At 39.4% G+C, this 20,188-nt stretch overlaps 3 protein-coding genes across 6 annotated transcripts in view; 1 reads left to right on the top strand and 2 right to left on the bottom strand.

Annotated features, from left to right (window-relative positions):
• Positions 1-20,188, bottom strand: part of LOC139951311 (cystathionine beta-synthase-like) — a 132,720-nt gene that overhangs the window by 77,732 nt on the left and 34,800 nt on the right. The window lies entirely within an intron of this gene.
• Positions 433-7,892, top strand: LOC139951552 (receptor-binding cancer antigen expressed on SiSo cells-like). 2 transcript variants are annotated; one of them, XM_071950491.1, is made up of 5 exons: positions 433-567; positions 1,871-2,072; positions 3,602-3,772; positions 4,586-4,684; positions 5,418-7,891. In XM_071950491.1, the coding sequence occupies exons 2-5, from the start codon at positions 1,893-1,895 to the stop codon at positions 5,628-5,630; spliced, it is 663 nt and encodes a 220-aa protein (XP_071806592.1). In that variant the 5' UTR covers positions 433-567; positions 1,871-1,892; the 3' UTR covers positions 5,631-7,891. The 2 variants fall into 2 exon arrangements, with proteins under 2 accessions (XP_071806592.1, XP_071806594.1); XM_071950493.1 differs by having other exon boundaries at positions 438-543; positions 5,418-7,892.
• LOC139951851 (uncharacterized) lies at positions 6,374-17,895 on the bottom strand. Its single transcript, XM_071950919.1, has 3 exons — positions 17,811-17,895; positions 9,617-11,901; positions 6,374-9,136 (listed from the first exon to the last, which is right to left on the bottom strand). The coding sequence occupies exons 1-3, from the start codon at positions 17,893-17,895 to the stop codon at positions 8,690-8,692; spliced, it is 2,817 nt and encodes a 938-aa protein (XP_071807020.1). The 3' UTR covers positions 6,374-8,689.

Here is a 20,188-nt window from a genome sequence, read left to right on the forward strand (position 1 = left end):
GAAAACTACGTTACTTCAGAGGGAGCCGTTTCTCCCAATGTTTTATCAACAGCTCCCCATTACTCGTAACCAAGTAAAGTTTTATGCCAAGAATTATTTTGAGTAATTACCAATTCCCGCCGATGACGTGAAAAAGGGGGTCATTATTTGCATCAATAGATTGATAAAGAATTATTGTTTTAAACATTTTTTACTCTCGGCTTAAAAATGGCTGAGCGGAGAGCTTTCATGAGTTTGTAATACTACATGTAAACTGTAATGGTAAATCAGTTATTGACCGATATCTATGCCGCTATTCAGCCATGTGTTTTGTATTTATAATTAACATTATTAAGACCATCCTAGAATTAGAACCGTTCGGTACAACTACCAAGGCACTCGCGCATGATAAAGCCACAACACGAACGAAGACTAGGTTTGTGAACACAAGACACGAGAGGGCGCACTCAATATGGAAGCGGCCATGATTTTCGTCAAGAATGTATTCCTGCCGCAACAACAAAAAGACAACGTGTCATGAACAACAAAAGTCACCAATTGCAAGTAAATAATTACCCCTAAAATCAAGTAAGTGCTTTGATAAAAAAGTATTAAATTCCACTTAGGTTTTAAGCTTATGTTTCGCCTCGTGAAACGATATTAGAACAAAAGAGCAAACACAATTATTTTTTTATTCGAAAATTAGATAGAATTTTAGAATTTTGATTAGGTCATTAATTTTTGCATATTTTTATTTTTATTCATTTAATGATATGCATTCCTCGTCATGTCATTGTTTTTTGTTTTGTTTTTATCCTGAAGGCCCGTATTAAAATAATTTTAAAAAATAATATAGGGGGGCCTAACTCTATTATTTTTATTATACAATTTATAGTAAATTTATAGTAGTGGCCTCCAGACCAAACTAGAGTAGATACACTACTCATACAGTCTTGACAGTAAATTCTATTCCTTCCTCCATGTGCTGAGTAAGTGTTGTATGAGGTGAAACTGTAAAAAACAAAAAAATGTAGCCTTTTTTGAGTTTGACTTTAATTTGACCACAGTTTCACTTCACTTTGTATTAGTTTATTGCTCCATTCATGTTATTACTTAAAATACTCAACAAACTTGTTTGATTGCTTGCTTGGTTGGTTAGTGGTTATAACTTATAGCCGTCTAAAATACTCAACAAACTTGTTTGATTGCTTGCTTGGTTGGTTAGTGGTTATAACTTATAGCCGTCTTCGCCGATCCCGATAGACGATAGCTGGATAGGTAGCCCACCTTGTTGAGCTGTTAATGGCTCCGCTTTTAACATCGGTCTCTCGCCATTACAACTCGCCATTACATAATTGTAATGGCGACAGTGATGAGACCGATGTTAAACTTAAAGATGTTAAAAGCGGAGCCTTAAACAGCTCAACAATCTGGTCTACTGGATAGACGGAACTCTCAATTGTCTCTTGAATGTAGCCTCACTTGGTGCAGAAATTAGAGACTCTGTCAATGTCATGTCTGTCAAAGTGTTCCAAATTCCAAGCTTACCACTCTATTTGAGAAGAAGTGGCCTGCCAATTTTGTTTAAATACACCCGACAAATAACTTCTTTGAATGTCCTCTTAATAGTCTTGTTGGGGAGGGAGAAAAACTTTGTCAACTCAAATAAAAACAGTGTTTACAAAGGATATCTCATCGTAAACTAAATACAGTAATTAAATTTTTATTTCATATCAATTGAAATGTTTCCAGCACATGCAATCTCAGTACTCTCAGCCACATCCTTGGCATTTGGCCATTTTAAACATATCTTATTCTTATTCTTGTAAGTATTAATTTTAAGTTTTTAAAAATTGTGATTTTGAATAATGTCATTTTCAATCCCATTAAGGAGCGCATTCACAGTGTGATAAATGGCGGCCTTCAGATGTAACAAGTGGTTCTTGTGCAACTTTCTGGCATCTGTGTTTGTCTTCCTAAAGCGCATCTTATTCAGTAGATTTCATCGAGGCAGTAAAAGTGACATAGACTTGCCGAAACATTCAAGCAACATAAGCACTCCGTCTGCAGCCAACTCACCTAATGATCACGGAGTAAGTACTTTCTTCTTAACAGATGTTAAATTTGCAGCTGGGAAAACAAATATTAATTTGGGTTTTTACCCATACACCGATGTGTGTAAGCACTGTATACTCGGTACTTTCTCAAGTCCTGTAAACAAATATCACAGGCATGTTCCTCGGGTGGGATTCAAACCCACGACCCTTGCAATTCTAGAGCAGTGTCTTACCAACTAGACTACAGAGGTTGCCCGGTAGCTTGTAGGCAGTTCGAATCCTACTTTCTTTTTAGTTCAGCCTTTTTAGTTCAGCCTTCATGATTGATGATAAATGCCCTGCAGGCATACCGGGTTGTTCAAAACCCCTTCTCTTTGCAATAACTGTGTACTGGGCCATGGGGTCTGTTACGTGTGTTGATACTTCTTTAATGATGGGACCTACAGCTGAAAGTCCCATCCAAAATGTTGAGAGAATTGTGTCTTGCTTTTAAAAGGACACAGTTTCACAATTAAGAGGAATCAAAGCCACACTCTGCTGATCAGATGCACCAGAGCTTGAGTTTGGTGTTTAAAAGCAGGGTATGACTTTTGGTAAAGGTCAAAGAGACCAGTGTTCTCACTTGATGTATCTCAACATATCCATGAATACACTTTACACACATGTGAAAATTTTGGCTCGATTGGTTTTAAATGAAGTTGCGAGAAAATAATGAAAAAGTTTGGAGGCTGTGGTTCATATCCCGCTCTTGTCAAAAGAAACTCAACATGCAAAACACACCTGTCAAGTTTGGCACACTTGAAATGGTAAAACCACTATTCTGATGGGTGGCGAACATTTTACTGATCATTCTCTGAGGGGGATAACCTTTGCATCAAGTAATCATCATATCATTAGGTTATTCCTTATACATGTATATCAGGCTAATTGTCTTTGTAATACGTAATCACTGATTTTGTAAGCTCACATTTTTAGTATTACTTTATAATACTACCCACCATGTTTTGCGTTTTTAACCGCAACAAACAAATAATTAAATAAAATTCTGAATTCAAATCTAACAATTCATATCTAAACCTAAAACGCATCTTTTTAGACACAGAAGCGCACAGAGACTCTTTTGTAATATGCTCTATACAAGAACTGCTTATTATTAGTAATATTATTACATGCCTCTGAAGAAGGTCCGGTTTGGATCCAAAGCTAAGGCCATACTCTACTCATTATTAAAGTATTTTTGGGGTTGAACAAAGAATTGACTAGAGTGGGATTTGAACCAACGACCTCCGGATTAACGTGCCGGCGCTCTACCAACTGAGCTATCTAGCCCTATATTGGCGGTGCCCCTATTTTGTCAATATCTTTGTTCGGGGGTGCCAGTCAGAAGCCATACAACCATTAACTGCCGTGTAGCCAGGGATCACACCCAAATTACGATACAACCTGGGAAGCGGCAGCTAGGGGATCACCTTAAGGGGATGCGACTTTTTGTTTCAGATATCAATATAAACCACAACCATTAAAGTACTATTATTAATAATTGATATAATTGTTCTGTCTCACAGCAAGATGTAGCCGACTGGGATGATTGGGATTATGCTGGCGCCCCAACGAGTATCGTAGTAGAACCCAACGACCCAAATCTTGCCCAACAACAAGTGGATTTAAATCAACCTGCCGAAGACATCCCTGAAATGGATTACTTCAGTGACATGGCACCCACTATGAAAAGAACAGTATGTATAACATGCCCTGTGGTGTCGTGTCCAAATTCAAGTTCATGGCCCAATTTCATGGAGCTGCATAAGCACAGATACTTGCTAAGCACAACAGAAAGACAGTATACTTATGGCAGTTCGAAAAGCACATTCTGCTGCTGGTGATCATGAATTTTACGCACATGCCCCACGCCTTTAGAACTGTCTCCCTCATCAAATTTGTTCTGCTGAGTCACTTGAAAATCATCAAGGATCATCTCAACACTTTCCAGTTCAATGATTGGTTGCTTAGGACCAACTGTCTTTCCCATCATTCGTGCATTATATTATTTGCTTATTGTTCCGTTTCTTTTACAGCGCTGTTGTACCCTGTGTCAGAGCGCTCTATAAATACCTCTTGTTATTGTTATTATTACACAAGACTGGAAAAGTACAAAACAAAATTACTGAACAATTCAGATAAGGGAAGAAACTATAAATAAGTAGTAAAATTGCGGGTACAGCCATGTGTTAATCCCTTTTTGTGTGAGTATTGGCTCCGAGAAGAGCCGGTTTGGCCTAACATTTTTAACAGTATACCCTGCTCGTCTTCAGGAGAACAGAGTAGAATATACCGTTTGAAGCGTCGAGACCAAACCGGCTCTTCTCAGAGCCAACACTCACACAAAAGAGATTTACAAATGGTTGTATCCACAAGTATACTTTTTATTTAAAGTTTCTTCCTCTTTCTAACAATACTTAATTCAGATTGGTTCTTCAGGTATGGTTTCCAGTTCTCCTCAAATTAAACTTATGAAATATTAATTATTTTGTTGACAATTTTGTTTTTAGGTATTGATCCGGAAAAAGGACCGTGGTAGGGGAGGTTTACCGAACAGTGGAATTTCCAACAGGCTATCGATGAATGTTGACGTAACACCGATGGCATCGGTAAGTCAAGGTTCACATGTTTTTAGGCATTGCATGTATCAATTTTTATCTTCCAGTACGCGCTAATCCACCAATCAGAAGCTCCAACTACTAGGGGGATAAAAACATATATGCTACGTCCACTGTTTTATATCCTACTTCCTCTGTTTTTATTACACAGTGCGTATTGTGAATGTCAATGCGTCACGCTCCATATACCGTTCTGAAATCTCGGCCTCGTTGGATATGGGACGCAGAAGCGCTTGAGCTCGGTGCTCTTATCCGCGCGGTCACAAGACACTGTCTTTGAAGGAATCGTGTATCTTTTTTATTTATTGCCTTTTCTTGTGTTGGGATATTGTTTATTGACTCGTATTTGTGTATCTCATTGTTTGTGTTTTTGTCGGTCTTATTGTACAATGTTTCTCCAGAAGACGATTAGAGCATACTGAGCATACTGATCGAAATGTTGAGTTGAAACCAACGGTTCTTTTCAGAACCACCCCAACTCATTAGAGATAGTCATTACATGGTGTTACCGCAAACCTTTCAACAATGTAATCTTGCTGTATTTTGCGTAACTCATTTTAGCTTAATGTTTATAATAATAATGTAACAAAAATTCTGTACAGCATTTTGAGATTTTTTTATGTAAGACACTTAATCAAAAATAAATTAGTATTTTGTTTTTTAACAACATTATTATGTGAATTTATAACTTGACATTTTTTTTTTTTTTTTGATAATGGCACAGTCGGAGTTGTCAACGTGGGACGACAACGAGGGAACCTGGGAGGATGAAGCAGGCGCTATAGACCTCTCATGGGATGCGGACAGAGTGATCAAAGAGAAGAAACAAGCAGAAAGAGACAAGAGAGCTGCCGAGCAACATCGGAAGAAGATGGAACGAGAAGCTCAGAGAGCAGTAAAGAAAGACACAAGTAAATTAGCCGTTAAGTTAAAGTGATCATTGATATTGAAGCTCGGTGCATAAATATTTTAAATCTCACGACAGTTTTACTTTGATGCATCGCATATCTAACTCAAACTTCTTGCAAAAAGCCCGGTTCATACTTCCTGCGAATGCGATACGAATGTTGACGTCACAAATTCGCAACGAAAAATTTGCAGCAGTTCAATTTTGCTCAACTCACTTGCGAATATCACTGCGAAAGGAGGGTTGTGACGTCAAATTCACGGGAAGTATGAACCAGGCTTCATGTGTACAGTCACACAGTCATGGGTACTTTTTTTGTTACAACAGACACGATATCATCTTCCTACTATAGTCAGATTTCCGATTTTGTTACCCTTGGAAAAATCAGATGTTTTTTTATATTAAATAGCCTGAAAATTCTATTAGAGCCTACACCATAATACAAATAATAAAAATAAAAACCCGTTTTTATATAGCGCTTTTTGGAGGACAGCCCTAAGTGCTTCACATTATAACCCCTTAATTCACTCCTTAAACCATCTCAGCTCCCTGGTGGGGGGAGTATACATCCTTGTGCAACGTTATAATGCGCTACTCGGCTATTCAATCACAAGAACCATCTCTGCCTTCACAGGTACCCATTTACCCCTGGGTGGAAAGAAGCAATTATAGTTATTCATGTATATCTTGCTCAGGGACACATAATGTACATGTACAAGTAGGTCAGCCCTTGTACTTGATGAAATATTCCTACTTTTTTTTTTCCAAGGACCAAAATATCACAGACAAACAAACAGACACAAATTTCACAGACCCAAAATGAACCACAGAAAAATATTGAGTGATGCCCGGTTCGCGGTTCATTCCTGCGGATGCTTCATGTGAAAAGTATTCGGCATCACAGCTTTGTTTTGGCTGTGAATGTTTCGAAAGAGATGGTGTGTTTTTATTAAAATAGTTTTGGCAGTGGGCTGTTGTGGGAGTGGTATGATTCAGGTACAATTTGTGGAGGAGACCTGAGGCAAAGGTCTATGTCTATTTACTAGAGAGAGAAAGTAAATAAAGTTGGGGGGGGGACTACTGAAACAACAATCCTATTAATTCTGTTTGATGACAAAAAAAAACAGTGGAAGGCAAAATCCAAACTTTAGAGGGAAAAACTCGGCAACAAATCCAAACTGTGGAGAGTGAACTCGGCAACAAATCCATACAAATATATACAGGTTTACTGTGACAACAAATCCAACCTATGAAGGGCAAACTTGGTAAAATAATCCAATTTATAGAGAGCAAACATGGCAACAAGTCCATACTTTTTAAACAAGGTTTTATTGTTGTACAATCGGTGCTGGTTTATTCAGTGTCACAACGGATGTACAGAGTGGAAAGGTACGTGGTCTACAAATAAACAATTACTGTGCTTCTTGATGAAATTAATCAAATTGACTGTTTCAGAGCTATAAGGTTTGTGACATGCAATTTTTTGTAAAGAAAAGGAAATTTGTAAGCTCTGAGCTGAATATGAAATAAGAAATTAGTAAAAGGCAGTGGACACTAATGGTAATTACTCAAAATAATTATCTGTATAAAACCTCACTTGGTAACAAGTAATGGGGAGAGGTTGATGGTATAATAAAAAAAAACATTGTGAGAAACGGCGTGACGTGCTTTTAGAGACCTCAAGTTGAGACTTTGAGGTCTCGAAATCAACCATCTGAAAGTACACAACTTCATGTGACAAGGTTTTTCCATAGTTATCTCGCAACTCTCACAACCAATCGAGCTCAAATTTTCACAGGTTTGTTATTTTATGCATATGTTGAGATACACAAAGTGAAAAGACTGGTCTTTGACAATTACCAATAGTGTCCAGTGTCTTTAAAATGACATAGAATTTAAAGCCATTATACACTTTCGGTTCAGAAAAAAAAATAAAAGTTCACAGATTTACAAATAATTTACAGGGTTTACAGAAGGTAATGGTAAAAGACATCTCTTGAAATATTGTTCCATAAAATGCTTTACTTTTTAAGAAAACATTAAAACAATTATCAATTCTCGATAGCAAGAATTACGGATTTATTTTAAACACATGTCATGACACGGCGAAACGTGCGGAAACAAGAGTGGGTTTTCCCGTTATTTTCTCCAGACTCCGATGACCGATTGAGCCTTAACTTTCACAGGTTTGTTATTTTATATATAAGTTGTGACACACGAAGTGTAGGACTTGGACAATGTTGTTTACCCAAAGTGTCCAATGACTTTAAGCCAATAACTTGGGTGGGGTGGGGTAGGGTTAGAGGTAAGGAAGGATTAAACTTGAAAAACTCAATCTGTTAAGATTGTGCTTTTTTTTTTAATCATGTTTTTTGTAAGTGTCTTTAAATACAATACTTTCTGTGTAGTTTGTGTTCAAATTATTGTGATCGAATAATCAACAAATAAATACGTTATAACTTGACATACATTTATATTTTATGTACGCGTTTTTAATTCTAAAGGTTGCACTGTTGGTTATGATTTGCTGCTCAAACCATCAAACTTAAAAAAAAAAAAAGTGGAAAGTACTTTTTGGTTTTTGCAACCACTCGATTGTTTTAATCCTAAATTAATGTAAATATATACAATAAAACTAACCTGTGCAAATTTTATTTCAATAGGTTGTTGCGTTTTTGAGAACTTTGGTACTCCTTGCCTGGTGGATGTTTCCCCCATCCTACAATCAGGGCCCAATTTCATAGAGATGGTAAGCACAACAATTTGCTTAGCATGAAATTTCTTCCTTGGAAAAAAAGGATTTCCAACCAAATTTCCACATGATTTTCAGGATAAGCAAACAACAGCTGAAAAAAGTAACAAGAAATTTGCAGCAAATGGAAATTTTGTTGGTAATCCTGGTTTTATCAAGGAAGAAATTTCATGCTGCGCAATTTTTTGTGCTTAGCATCTCTATGAAATTGGGCCCTGGATTGTTATCTGCCTCCAGCTGTCCTTAGCATGCACCTCATTCAACACCTACAGCATGCGTACCGAGTATTTGCAATAAGGTTTATGGCATTTTAAACCAATGATTGATTGTATCGAGCTCATTGGCTGACTGGGGCTGTATCCGAGTTGGCGCCTACAGCTATAGCTACATGTACTGCCGTTGCTAAGGAGGTTGTTGAGGACGGCCTATACTTCAACTCAGGATGACATGGAAATCTAGTCGTAGCCGTACCCGCCATTTTGGACGTGGCCTCAGTCTGTTGATTATTTAACATTTCGATAGGGGTCATCTCTGTATCTCTTCGCCCCCTCTCTACACTCGTCATATCTGGCTTTGACGAATGGAGTCTGGAGCACTTGCAACAATGTATTTGACGCAACTTCTGCCGCCACAAATTCCGGACGTTTTCGTTGAGAAGGAATACCAGGCCGATGAAAAGCCCCTGGATAGAGTTGACCACGACGGAGAGGTACCATATGAAAGCTCCCTCGATAAGATTGGCCAGGATAAAGAGTGTCCATGTGACTCCCGTGATCACAACAAGCTGTGTGGGGTTGCAAAAAAAAACATGGTACATGTAATAGTGGCTGGAACACAATCTGTTCACTATACCTTCGCTACTTACAAATATTTGCATTGTTTATTGTAAGTAGGATTTCAAACTTTGCATGGTGGAAATACGATAGGTTAAGGTTTGCAGTAACACCATGTTATGACAATTTCTATTTGAGTTGGGTTGCGGTTGTGGTTTTTTTTTTTCAGATCCGCCCAAACACATTTAGAGATTATCAATACAAGGTGTTAACACAAACCTGACTGTAATGTTTACTGTGTTTCATGTATCTTTGTACCCTTTTTAAGTTTGTTTTATACCATTGTAACATTTCAGCTATTTGGCCAAGCCAGGAATGGGACGACAGTTACCAATACCAGTACCAAAAACCAACACCAACAACATATTGGTCAGCAGGAAAGGCTGTGTCAGTGATAACTAGCGACCACTGTCTTTTGTTATCATACATACCTTGAGATTTAACAGCACGTTGCTCCTCAGACTCTTCGCCATCCGCGCTTTGGCAAGTCTGTTTTGGTTGGCCATGACAGTGTAGAGCATGACACCAAACATCACACAGTTGATGGTCAAGTGAAAAGCAACCGGGATCCCGAACACCAACAAAGAATGGAAAGGGTCCACTATCCAGCACTCGGCGCCTCCGTATCGAAGCCAACTTGGATGGTCTTCACCGAGTCGTGAAACAATGAAGCAAGACGCAACGATCACAACAGGAGCACCCCACCCGTAGATGCCCAACTTCAGCAGTTTGTACCCACCCGATCCGTGGGACCTGCTCCGGGGTACCAAGTTGCTCCTGAGGTTGTAAGCCAAATCACATGCCAGAATAGTCATCCAAAAGAAGACTGTCAACCAGGACCAATGCAACATCAAAGCTCGCAGGATACAGAGCCAAGACAGTCCAATCTTGCCGATCATCAAGAGAACTTGAGCCAACACAAATGCCACCATTAGATTCATAATAGTCTTACCAGCAGTGGTTCTTAAAATCGGAAACACAGCATACGACAGGAGTGCGAGAATCAAGGCAACCAGTGATAAAACACCATTCACAAAACTGACTTTAGAGAGGACAAACCTCCATGCGGGGTGTTCCGTTTTCAAAACATCCTCGAAGAAATTACAGACACGAATTGTACCATCAGGTAACTGCCAGATCTCCTGAAGGTCCAATATCCGGCCTGATGCATAGTGAATGATACTACCATCTGGAGAGCCGGAAGACCATTGGAATTCCTCTCTGTCGAAGGTCAGAAGAGAACAGCGCCTACTCCCCACAAAAGGACTGCACAATCTTAACACTGGTGGATCCTTGAGTGAGATGCTCTCATTCAATGCAAAATGGTACTGCACCTCATACATAAACTCATTCTGATGATAAACAAAACCACTCAGGTTGACACAGAAGAAACCTTCTGATTGAAGGATGTCGCTCTTTGGGTTGAAACTCTCAATCGCGTACCCTTCACATTGGACCATTTCGTCTCCTAATCGAACAGAGACGGCTAAAACCACCGACGTTGCATTACATGTCACAGTTTCAAACTGATCTAAATCAGTTATGTTTGTTAACAGTTGATCCATACCATCTTGGATATACTCAGCATACACAAAATTTGTGTATATTACAAGAATAGAGCCTTGTGACCCAAATTGATCACTAGTCCCTTCAAGGTAGGTTGGTTTGCCAGACACGACCAAAGGCGTCAAATTCTTCATGCAATATTCAGTCAGGTTGTTATCCAACACTATAGCATCATTGATACCCCGTTCACACTGAAGATGAATTTGCTCATCCCCGGGTTGTAGTAACGGATCACACAAATCGACACATGCATCTAGGAACGGATCATGCGTCTGCCAGTTGCTGCAATTTCTTCTCAACAGAAAAGGACCTGTGGTTTCCTTAAAGAAGAATCCTGTCGTGTGAATTGAGTGAACAGTCCCTTCCGTAAAATCAAACAGCAGTGTGAACATCTGGTACGATTCAGCCATGTGGTAGTGACGAAACTCATGCATATTACACGAAAATTGGTTTTCGATGTATGGACCGTTACAGTCAAGACAATCAATGTTCTTATAGACCAACCCTGTTGCCTGATTAAATATTCTTGCCGTTTTCTGTGAACACAGCTCCATGGTACTGTTTTCGGCACATGAGCTCACAGTTGAGAAGCATTTATGCGGGTTGAATTGCAAGGAGGCTGGTGGTACCACATCATTACCCTTACATGAGTTGTAATCCCATTTGTTCGTGTTCGGCACGAGTTTACAGCGCCACAGTTTAATAGACCATGAAATCAGCTGGCTTCTCTCAAACCCATGACAGAGGGCGCAATATACGTTCTTGAATGTGACTTCATCTGGACCGGTTACAAACACACCCAGTAACCGTTCCTGCCCATACAAAGTGATATTCTCACATCTATCTTTTACCGTGCCTGTAGGCCAATCAGTAAGGCATTTATCAACTACGTAGTAACTTTTGAAATACGGGCGTGGATCAATCGTTAATTTTAACGGAACAACACAGCCGATATAGCCTTGGTATTTGGAGGTCCTATTGTACTGGCGAAGCGTCGTGCAGTTTGTCCAGTAGTCCACGCAACAGTCTCCATACAGTGGACATAATGGGTCGCATCTACACTGCGATCTTGTCTGATTGTAACCGGGGTCCCGGTCTGAACACTCTGGAGAACAAAGCGAGTTTTCCGCTGCACATGTGAATTCACAATCTGTAAAACGGTCAAGTAAAGTGAAATGAATGGAGACTTTTGAACTCTAGGTGGTAGCAGAGACCTTTTTGCAAATACCCATAGACCTTATCGCAAATACCAATGCGCAAGCGCAGACTGTTGAATGAGGTGCATTGTGGGATAGATATTAATCAAATTTTGCTACCAGCTAGACCACAATGCACCTAATTCCAAGCTTTACGCGCGCGCCCCAGTATTTGCGAAAAGGTCTATTGCATTGTGCAAGCGCTAACTGTTGAATGCGGTGCATGCTGGTCTTAATGCGGAGCTTAAAGGATCGGTCTATAGACCTTATGCACATGACATCATTTCAGTTGGGCGCCCTCACCTAGAGGTCAAAAGGAGGTTATTCATTGGCCAATCCTGTGCGCCGCGCGAACAAATCTGTGCGTTTCGATTGTTTCGTCACCGTTTTTCCACTAAGATGGCCGCTGGATGACGTCAATGCATAAGGTCTATTGTCAAAGACCAGTCTTCTCACGCATATCTCACTCACGCATATCTCAACATATGCACAACATAACAAACCTGTGAACTCAATTGGTCGTCGAAGTTGCAAGATAATAATGGAAGAAAAAACACCCGCCATTGACGCAAAGTTGTGTGGTTTCAGATGCCTTGAACTCGAGACCTCAGCTGATGAGGTTTCTTATAAAATTCACTTAATCAGTGAGAAATTACTTCTTTCTCGAAAACTACATGTATATGTTACTTCAGAGGGAGCCGTTTCTCACAATATTTTATACTATCAACCGCCCTTCATTTTGCTTGTTACGAAGTAAGTTTTTATGCTAACAATTGTTTTGAGTAATTACCAATTAATTAGTGTCCAGTGCCTTTAGTCCTTTAAAAGTAGATATTATTATACAACGTACATTTTGTGAAAATTTCACTTCAAAATGTGATAGCTTTTCCGTGGAATACGCATTCTAAGAAATGTTTCTGACAGTAACCAGTCTCAGATTTAAATTTTTGGAGATAAATATTGATATATTTTCCATTACCATATTATGATAATTACGTCGAAGTGAAAGGATTCTCAAAAATGCATTCTACTATAACCTAAGTTTTGATTGCTATTAATTTTAGGAGTGATATCCTAACGGAACACCTTCCTTGAATTAAAAATGGGCCCATCCACAGGCAGGCTCATGGATAGCCTTGCTCAAGGCAGTCGAATTATTCACTCCGAAAAAAGACCGCCGCTGTATAAAAACCCACCCGTATTCACTGTGCGTAACATCGCACGATCACGACACGATGCCCCCGTATACACTATCCGCATGCGGAGGCCGTCAGGTTTAGTGGTACGAGTGCGGATTGCTTATGTGCACAATAGTCGTACGATGTGACAGTGTGTATACGGGTGGGTCATGCGGTGTGATCGCACGCACCACGTACAGGGTATACGGTAGCCTTGCTCAAGGCAGTCGCATTATTCGCTCCGAAAAGACGCAGCTGTAAACCCACCCGCCGTATACTCTGTGCATGGTGTGTGCGATCACACCGAATGACCCACCCGTATACACACTGTCACATCGCACGAATACTGTTCACACAAGTCATCGCACTCGTACACCACTAACCGCATGCGGAGGCCGTCAGGCCGACAGCCTTGTCGGATCTGTATCTTCCCGTTTTAATGTGTTGTATTGAAAAAATTCCAATAGTGGACGAAATTGGGGGGGTCTCTCGGATATGCTAGTATGCAGCTCATGAATATGTATATCGTTCGTCAGACCTATCAGACAACACAGGATGTGAGTCAAATGAATTATTCATTTTTACGTCCAATCACGCACTTCCCTTATCACGACCTTTGGACCCTATCATGCGTCCGTGGTGGTGGTGTGTGAGGTAAACATGTCTCGTCTTTCGCGGGCATTATGGTAATGAGCTGACCGTGGGAACTCTTCGCTTATTATAGTAATGAGGTCAGTGGCTTCAACATAGATCCTACAAGGCTGTCAGCCTGACGGCCTCCGCATGCGGATAGTGTACGGGGGCATCGTGTCGTGCGATGTTACGCACAGTGAATACGGCTGGGTTTTACGCACAGTGGATACGGCTGAGTTTTTATACAGCGGCGGTCTTTTTTCGGAGTGAATAATTCGACTGCCTTGAGCAAGGCTAGGTATACGGGTGGGTTTACAGCGGCGTCTTTGCTCGGCTAGCTCATGGATCCCACGCCATTAAGTGCTAAGACTCTACGCTCCAGCCCTCCCCCCGCCCCCCCCCCCCCCCCCCCTTAAAAAAATGTGTTGTCCAGTCAATTTAGAAACACCACTCGAGGATGGACAAGTAAATCAAAAAAACAAATTGTGAACAATTTCTGATTTAAGAAACAGTTTTGATGAACCCACAGTGAAATTGATAACAAAATAAATAGAATAAAACAGAAACGTATTTGCAACCACATTGGCCTTAAAATATGGTGTCCGCCTGATAGTATGAGGGTTCGTTAGTCCGAAGGTTCAATAGTCCGAAGGTTTGTAGTTGGAACGCACAAATTTCCCATAACAGTCATTAGTCCGAAAATGAAATAGGGTTATGTGGTTTTCTTTATAAATAATAGCCTAATCCCGGTGGTAAAAACGCGTTTACAAATGGCGAAGGGAAATATTGTTTCCCCCGCTTTAGCCATGTGTCTTCGTTTCGTGCATGTGACATCTTAATAGTGACCCTTGTTTTGTTTTCTCGGGGAAGTAATGTTTAAATTTTAACTTCAAATATTCAATTTCTAGGAGATTTTACATCTGAGTGTTGCTTCTAAAACAGCCCTTGACTCCCCTGAGAAAATCGGAATGTGCATTCAGCTCCTTAGATACTTGAGTGGGAGTTGGGTGTATGTGGGGTGTACATTTACTCGAGGGACACACATGAAGAAATTAATGTAATCAATAAATTAACACAAAACTAAAATATTCACACAAAGCATAAGAGATGGGGGGGGGGGGGGGTCTACAGAATTCTACCCTAAATAGTTGAAGGTATTGAACACGTTTGGTAATTTGTCAAAGACCAGTATTCTCACTTGGTGTATCCCAACATATGCAAACAAATAACAAGCCTGTGTAAAAATTTGGACTCAATTGGTCATTGATGGCAAGAAAAAGCTGAAATAAAAAACACCCTTGTTGTTAAATAGTGTGCTTTCAGATAGTAATAAAAGGTTTCTGGTCAGAAGTCTTTGAAAATTTTAGTAAGAATTTACCTCTTTCTCAAAAACCGTATTACTTCAGAGGGAGTCGTTTCTCGCAATGTTTTATACTATCAAAAGCTCTCCGTTGCTCGTTACCAAGTAAATTTGTATGCTGAATTATATTTTTATTATTTACTAAACGTGTACAGTGTCTTTAACAAGCTCACCAACATTAAATAAATAAATAAATAAAACAGCGCGAAATGGACCAAAATGGCTTAAAATTGCCCCCCCCCCCCCCTTAGCATTGCAGGCGATCGGCGGCACTAATTTTTCATAAACTCCCGGGAAAATCCCTGGAGTTTTTAACCCCACCGTCACCACAGCAACCGTTCTCACTATCCCATTTTATATAGGTAACTTCCGGGAGTACTATTTCAAAAGGAATATGCACGGCCGTTTCACACTTACGATCAAACCCAAGAAAATACTTATGGTGTGAAAAGGGCTTTTCTTAGTAGTTCAAAAAGATCGACCAAAGGTTCCCGGGAATTTTCCCGGGAATTTTCCCGGGAATAATTATAGTGCGAAAAAGATTCATGAGATTCTACACTTCACTCAATTCAATTTGGCGGGTTGAACCACCGTCATGTGGTTACACGTGCCGGGGCTCTAATCTGTCCCACTGCACACGACTATCTCTTCTGTCAGGAGGTATGCCCATCCTTTGTGTGCCACAATTGGACAATAGGGCTACAGGTTAATCTGGGCCTGGTCGTGGCGCGCCCTTCAGACCGCCTCTCGGACGATAAAGATTTGCATACGTTCCAGTAATGAGGGGACAGGCAGTGCTGCTGGTGCAAGAGTATGGAGTGACCAATCAAAATTCTGATTACACGCATTTACCATACGTCCTATTTAGGTTTCCGTACGTCCTTTCGTTTAGGTTCTGGTACATCCCTATTAATCCGAACATTTGATACGATAGTCCGAAGGTTCATTAGTCGTAGCTCATTGATCCGAAGGTTTACTGGTCCGAAGGTTTCAGTTGTCCGAATCGACGAAAATTTCTTATAGCCCGAATCGAACCGAACCTTATTGTTAATTTGGACTATCAGACCTTATTGTCAATTCGGACTATCGAACCTTCGGACTATTGAACCTTCAGACTAACGAACCTTTGGACAAACGAATCTTCGGACCATCGAACCTTAATTCGGACTATCAAGCTGGTACCTGAAATATGACCGTTGGATCAACTTGGAAACACTAAAAACAAGTGTGCCCTCTTAGCCCTATACATTTAGCCCTCTAAAAGGTCGAACAAAATCATTGTATTTTAATTTTATTTCATGCTCTCAAAATCATTTTTGAACGCTCAAAATATCTCATTTCACCTATACTTGAGAATAATCATTGCGAGAGCTCGAAATAAAGTATTGCAAAAGTTGGAAATAATTTATTGCGAAATCGAAACTATTTTGAATGCTCAAAACAATTTTATTCGCTTGAAATCAAATTATTATGAAAGCTCGAAATTGATTTGTAATCATTACGCTCTCAATCACCCTTCTAGAACAACAATACCACAAAAACTATCAACAACGTTTATTTTGTTAAAGTTGATGTCAAAGAAATGACACTGTTGATTAAACTTTTGGTAATTACTCACAATAATTGTTAGCATAGATACTTACTTGGTAACGAGCATTGGAGAGCTGTTGATAGTATAAAACACTCTTTTCATTATTCTCTTAATGACCAATCGAGTCCAAGTGTACACAGATTAATTGTTATTTCATGCATACTGTAGGGCCTAATGTTGGGATAAACACCAAGTGAGAATATGCCTCTACTGTTTTTTGACTAATACCAAATGTGTCCAGTGCCTTTAAAGCCATTGGTTCCTTTCGGTACAGACAAAAAAACAAAAGTTCACAGATTTGCAAATAATTTACAGGGTTTACAGAAGGTAGTGGTGAAAGACTTCTCTTGAAATATTAGTCCATGAAATGCTTTACTTTTTGAGAAAACAGTAAAACAATATAAATTCTCGTTAGCGAGAATTACGGATAATTATTTAAAACACATGTCATGACACGGTGAAACAAGAGTGGGTTTTCCCGTTATTTTCTCCCGACTCCGATGACCGATTGAGCCTAAATTTTCACAGGTTTGTTGTTTTATATATAAGTTGTGATACACGAAGTGTGGGACTTGGACAATACTGTTTACCGAAAGTGTATAATGGCTTTAAAAATGCTATGTCAGATTTTTGGCCCCAAACATTATAAAATAGATTTTTTTGAGTGAATGGTATTTCAAAGGGTATCACCCGCTCTAACGAAAAAAAAGTTTAACTTTTACTTTTAATAGTCAGGAACCATGATCTTTTTTTAAACGTTTCTTATAAAACACATAAGAATTGGTCACGTGCTATATTGTCGGGATCCCGACAAACACTAATTTTGAGCACTTTATTTCTTTGCTACTAATAATTGGCAGACTTTTTCGAGCAATTGCTCAAAATAAAAGCTAGTAACTTTCTCGACCCCAATCAAAATACCTATTGAATTTTAAATCAAAATTTTTGGTTCAAATCGGCCAAAAATCTGACATAGCATCTTTAAACATAGAGCAAGGAAGAGAACAGGCGAAGAGAGACTACATCAATGTACATTGGATCTTGCAAGATAAATAATCCCCACCACGCTATGAAATACATTGGTCAAGATACTGTACTTACCCAAGTGTGTCAACTGAATAAGGAAAATCAGTACTGTTATCTTCTGCAGATTTGTCAACACACACCACGAAGAAAACGTTGCCATGGCTGCTGTTAAAAATGGAGCTCGGAGTCGGCAACAAGCTCGTATGAAGAATTTCTCCAGCTACACAATTCTGGACGGGCTTTTTGTTGAGCGTGGGATTGACGTCATCAATGCCTTTCGACACTGATTGGTCTAAAAGTTCCAGTGAGCCAATTACGAACTGATTAATAGACCCACGTGACTTTCCAAGCAAGATTTGCCATTATAACAAGCGGGTAGGTATACACTTGCAAACAATCTTTTCACTAACTCTCTATTTTGAGGATGTCGTGTGTGATATTGATGTCATCAGTGCGTTTGAGACACTGATTGGTCTAAAAGTTTCCAGTGTTAGCCAATTAGGAACCGTTCTATAGGCCTAGTGAATTGCTTTGCAAGATGCGAGCATTTTAACAGCAGATAGGTCTTGATGCACTGGAAAAACTTTTTCACAAAGTCTCAACCTTTCTATCTGAGGATGTCCTCATAACCACGTGTTTGTGTACTTCGGTACGTATGCACTGATCAGGGAATAATCAGCCTGCAATAAAGAAAGGTTAAAGGACTTTGCTTATCACAACATCAAAACAAGAGTTTTTGCCAGCTACGTTGGAAAACTGGAAACCATACATGTAAATTCATTAAGGTTTATTAAAAATATCACAAAACACACGACAGAAGTTAAAAAGACTTAAATTGGCGTGTTAACATTCATTATTGTTAACAATGACAAAAACAAAAAACACAGACTTAAAAGAAGAGAAGAAAAGCTCCAGGCATGAATGCACAAAAAAAAAACAGATTGCTACGATTGTACACATATTCAAATTTTGTGTTGAATTTGTTGAAAACAAGGCAACTTATTATGGAAGGTGTTTTATGTAATTGAAAAGTTAAAGAAAATGTTGAATTTGGTTAAACATGTTAATAAGAAAATGTTTTTTTTTACTAACCTGCAGGTGTCCATACCAACCAGCTCGGTTTGTTTCTTAAAGGAACACGTTGCCTTGGATCGGACGAGTTGGTCAAAACAAAAGCGTTTGTAACTGTTTTTTTTATAAAATGCATATGGTTGGAAAGATGTTTTAAAAGTAGAATACAATGATCCACACAAGTTTGCCTCCAAATTGCGTGGTTTTCCTTCTACTGTGCGAACTAACATGGTCGGCCATTTATGGGAGTCAAAATTTTGACCCCCATAAATGGCCGACGTATTAGTCGACGAGGTAAAAGGAAAACCACGCAATTTCGAGGCATGTTTGTGTGGATCATTGTATTCTACTTTTACAACATCTTTCTACCCATATGCATTTTATAAAAAACGGTTACAAACGCTTTTCAAAGACCAACTCGACCGATCCAAGGCAACATGTTCCTTTAACAATGGGAAATTGTTTTACATCGCTTATCAAAGAAGGTATGGACGAAAACATGAAAAAGGCAAATTGCGATTTAAATTAAACCGGGGGCAAGGGGAAAACAAAACGTGGCAATTCAGAACTTGACAAGTTGTCTAACACTCGCCACGAGCTTCCTTTTTTTAGAACCAAAATTTAACGCCTGAATGACATTAGTAGCACTTTAAAAGATCCACATTAAATGAAGATTGGCTCTTTGGAACAGTTTTTTTTTTATTAGAGTACAGTCCATCATCTTGAGTATGATGTATTGTTGACAACCACAGCCACTGACAGCTATTTCTGTCTTCAAACATGTCAATCAAATTCATCAAGAACCTTGCAGGTTTAACAACCCGTGAAATTACCGGAGTAGTGCATATTAATGTTGCACAGTGCTGCATACTACCCACCAGGGAGCTGAGATGGTTTAAAGGAACACGTTGCCTTGGATCGGACGAGTTGGTCAAAACAAAAGCGTTTGTAACCGTTTTTTATATAATGCATATGGTTGGAAAGATGTTTTAAAAGTAGAATACAATGATCTACACAAGTTTGCCTCGAAATTGCGTGGTTTTCCTTCTACTGTGCGAACTAACACGTTCGGCCATTTATGGGAGTCAAAATTTTGACCCCCATAAATGGCCGACGTGTTACTCGACGAAGTAAAGGGAAAACCACACAATTTTGAGGCATGTTTGTGTGGATCATTGTATTATACTTTTACAAGATCTTTCCAGCCATATGCATTTTATAAAAAACGGTTGCAAACGCTTTCCAAAGACCAACTCGACCGATCCAAGGCAACGTGTTCCTTTAAGGAGCAATATAAGGCCCAGTTATCAGGGATAATAATGTGAAGCACTTTGGGATGCCTCCGGGTGTGAAAAGCGCAATATAAAAACGATTATTATTAT

This window comes from Asterias amurensis, chromosome 19 (assembly GCF_032118995.1).
Source record: "Asterias amurensis chromosome 19, ASM3211899v1".
Taxonomy (NCBI): Eukaryota; Metazoa; Echinodermata; class Asteroidea; order Forcipulatida; family Asteriidae; genus Asterias; species Asterias amurensis.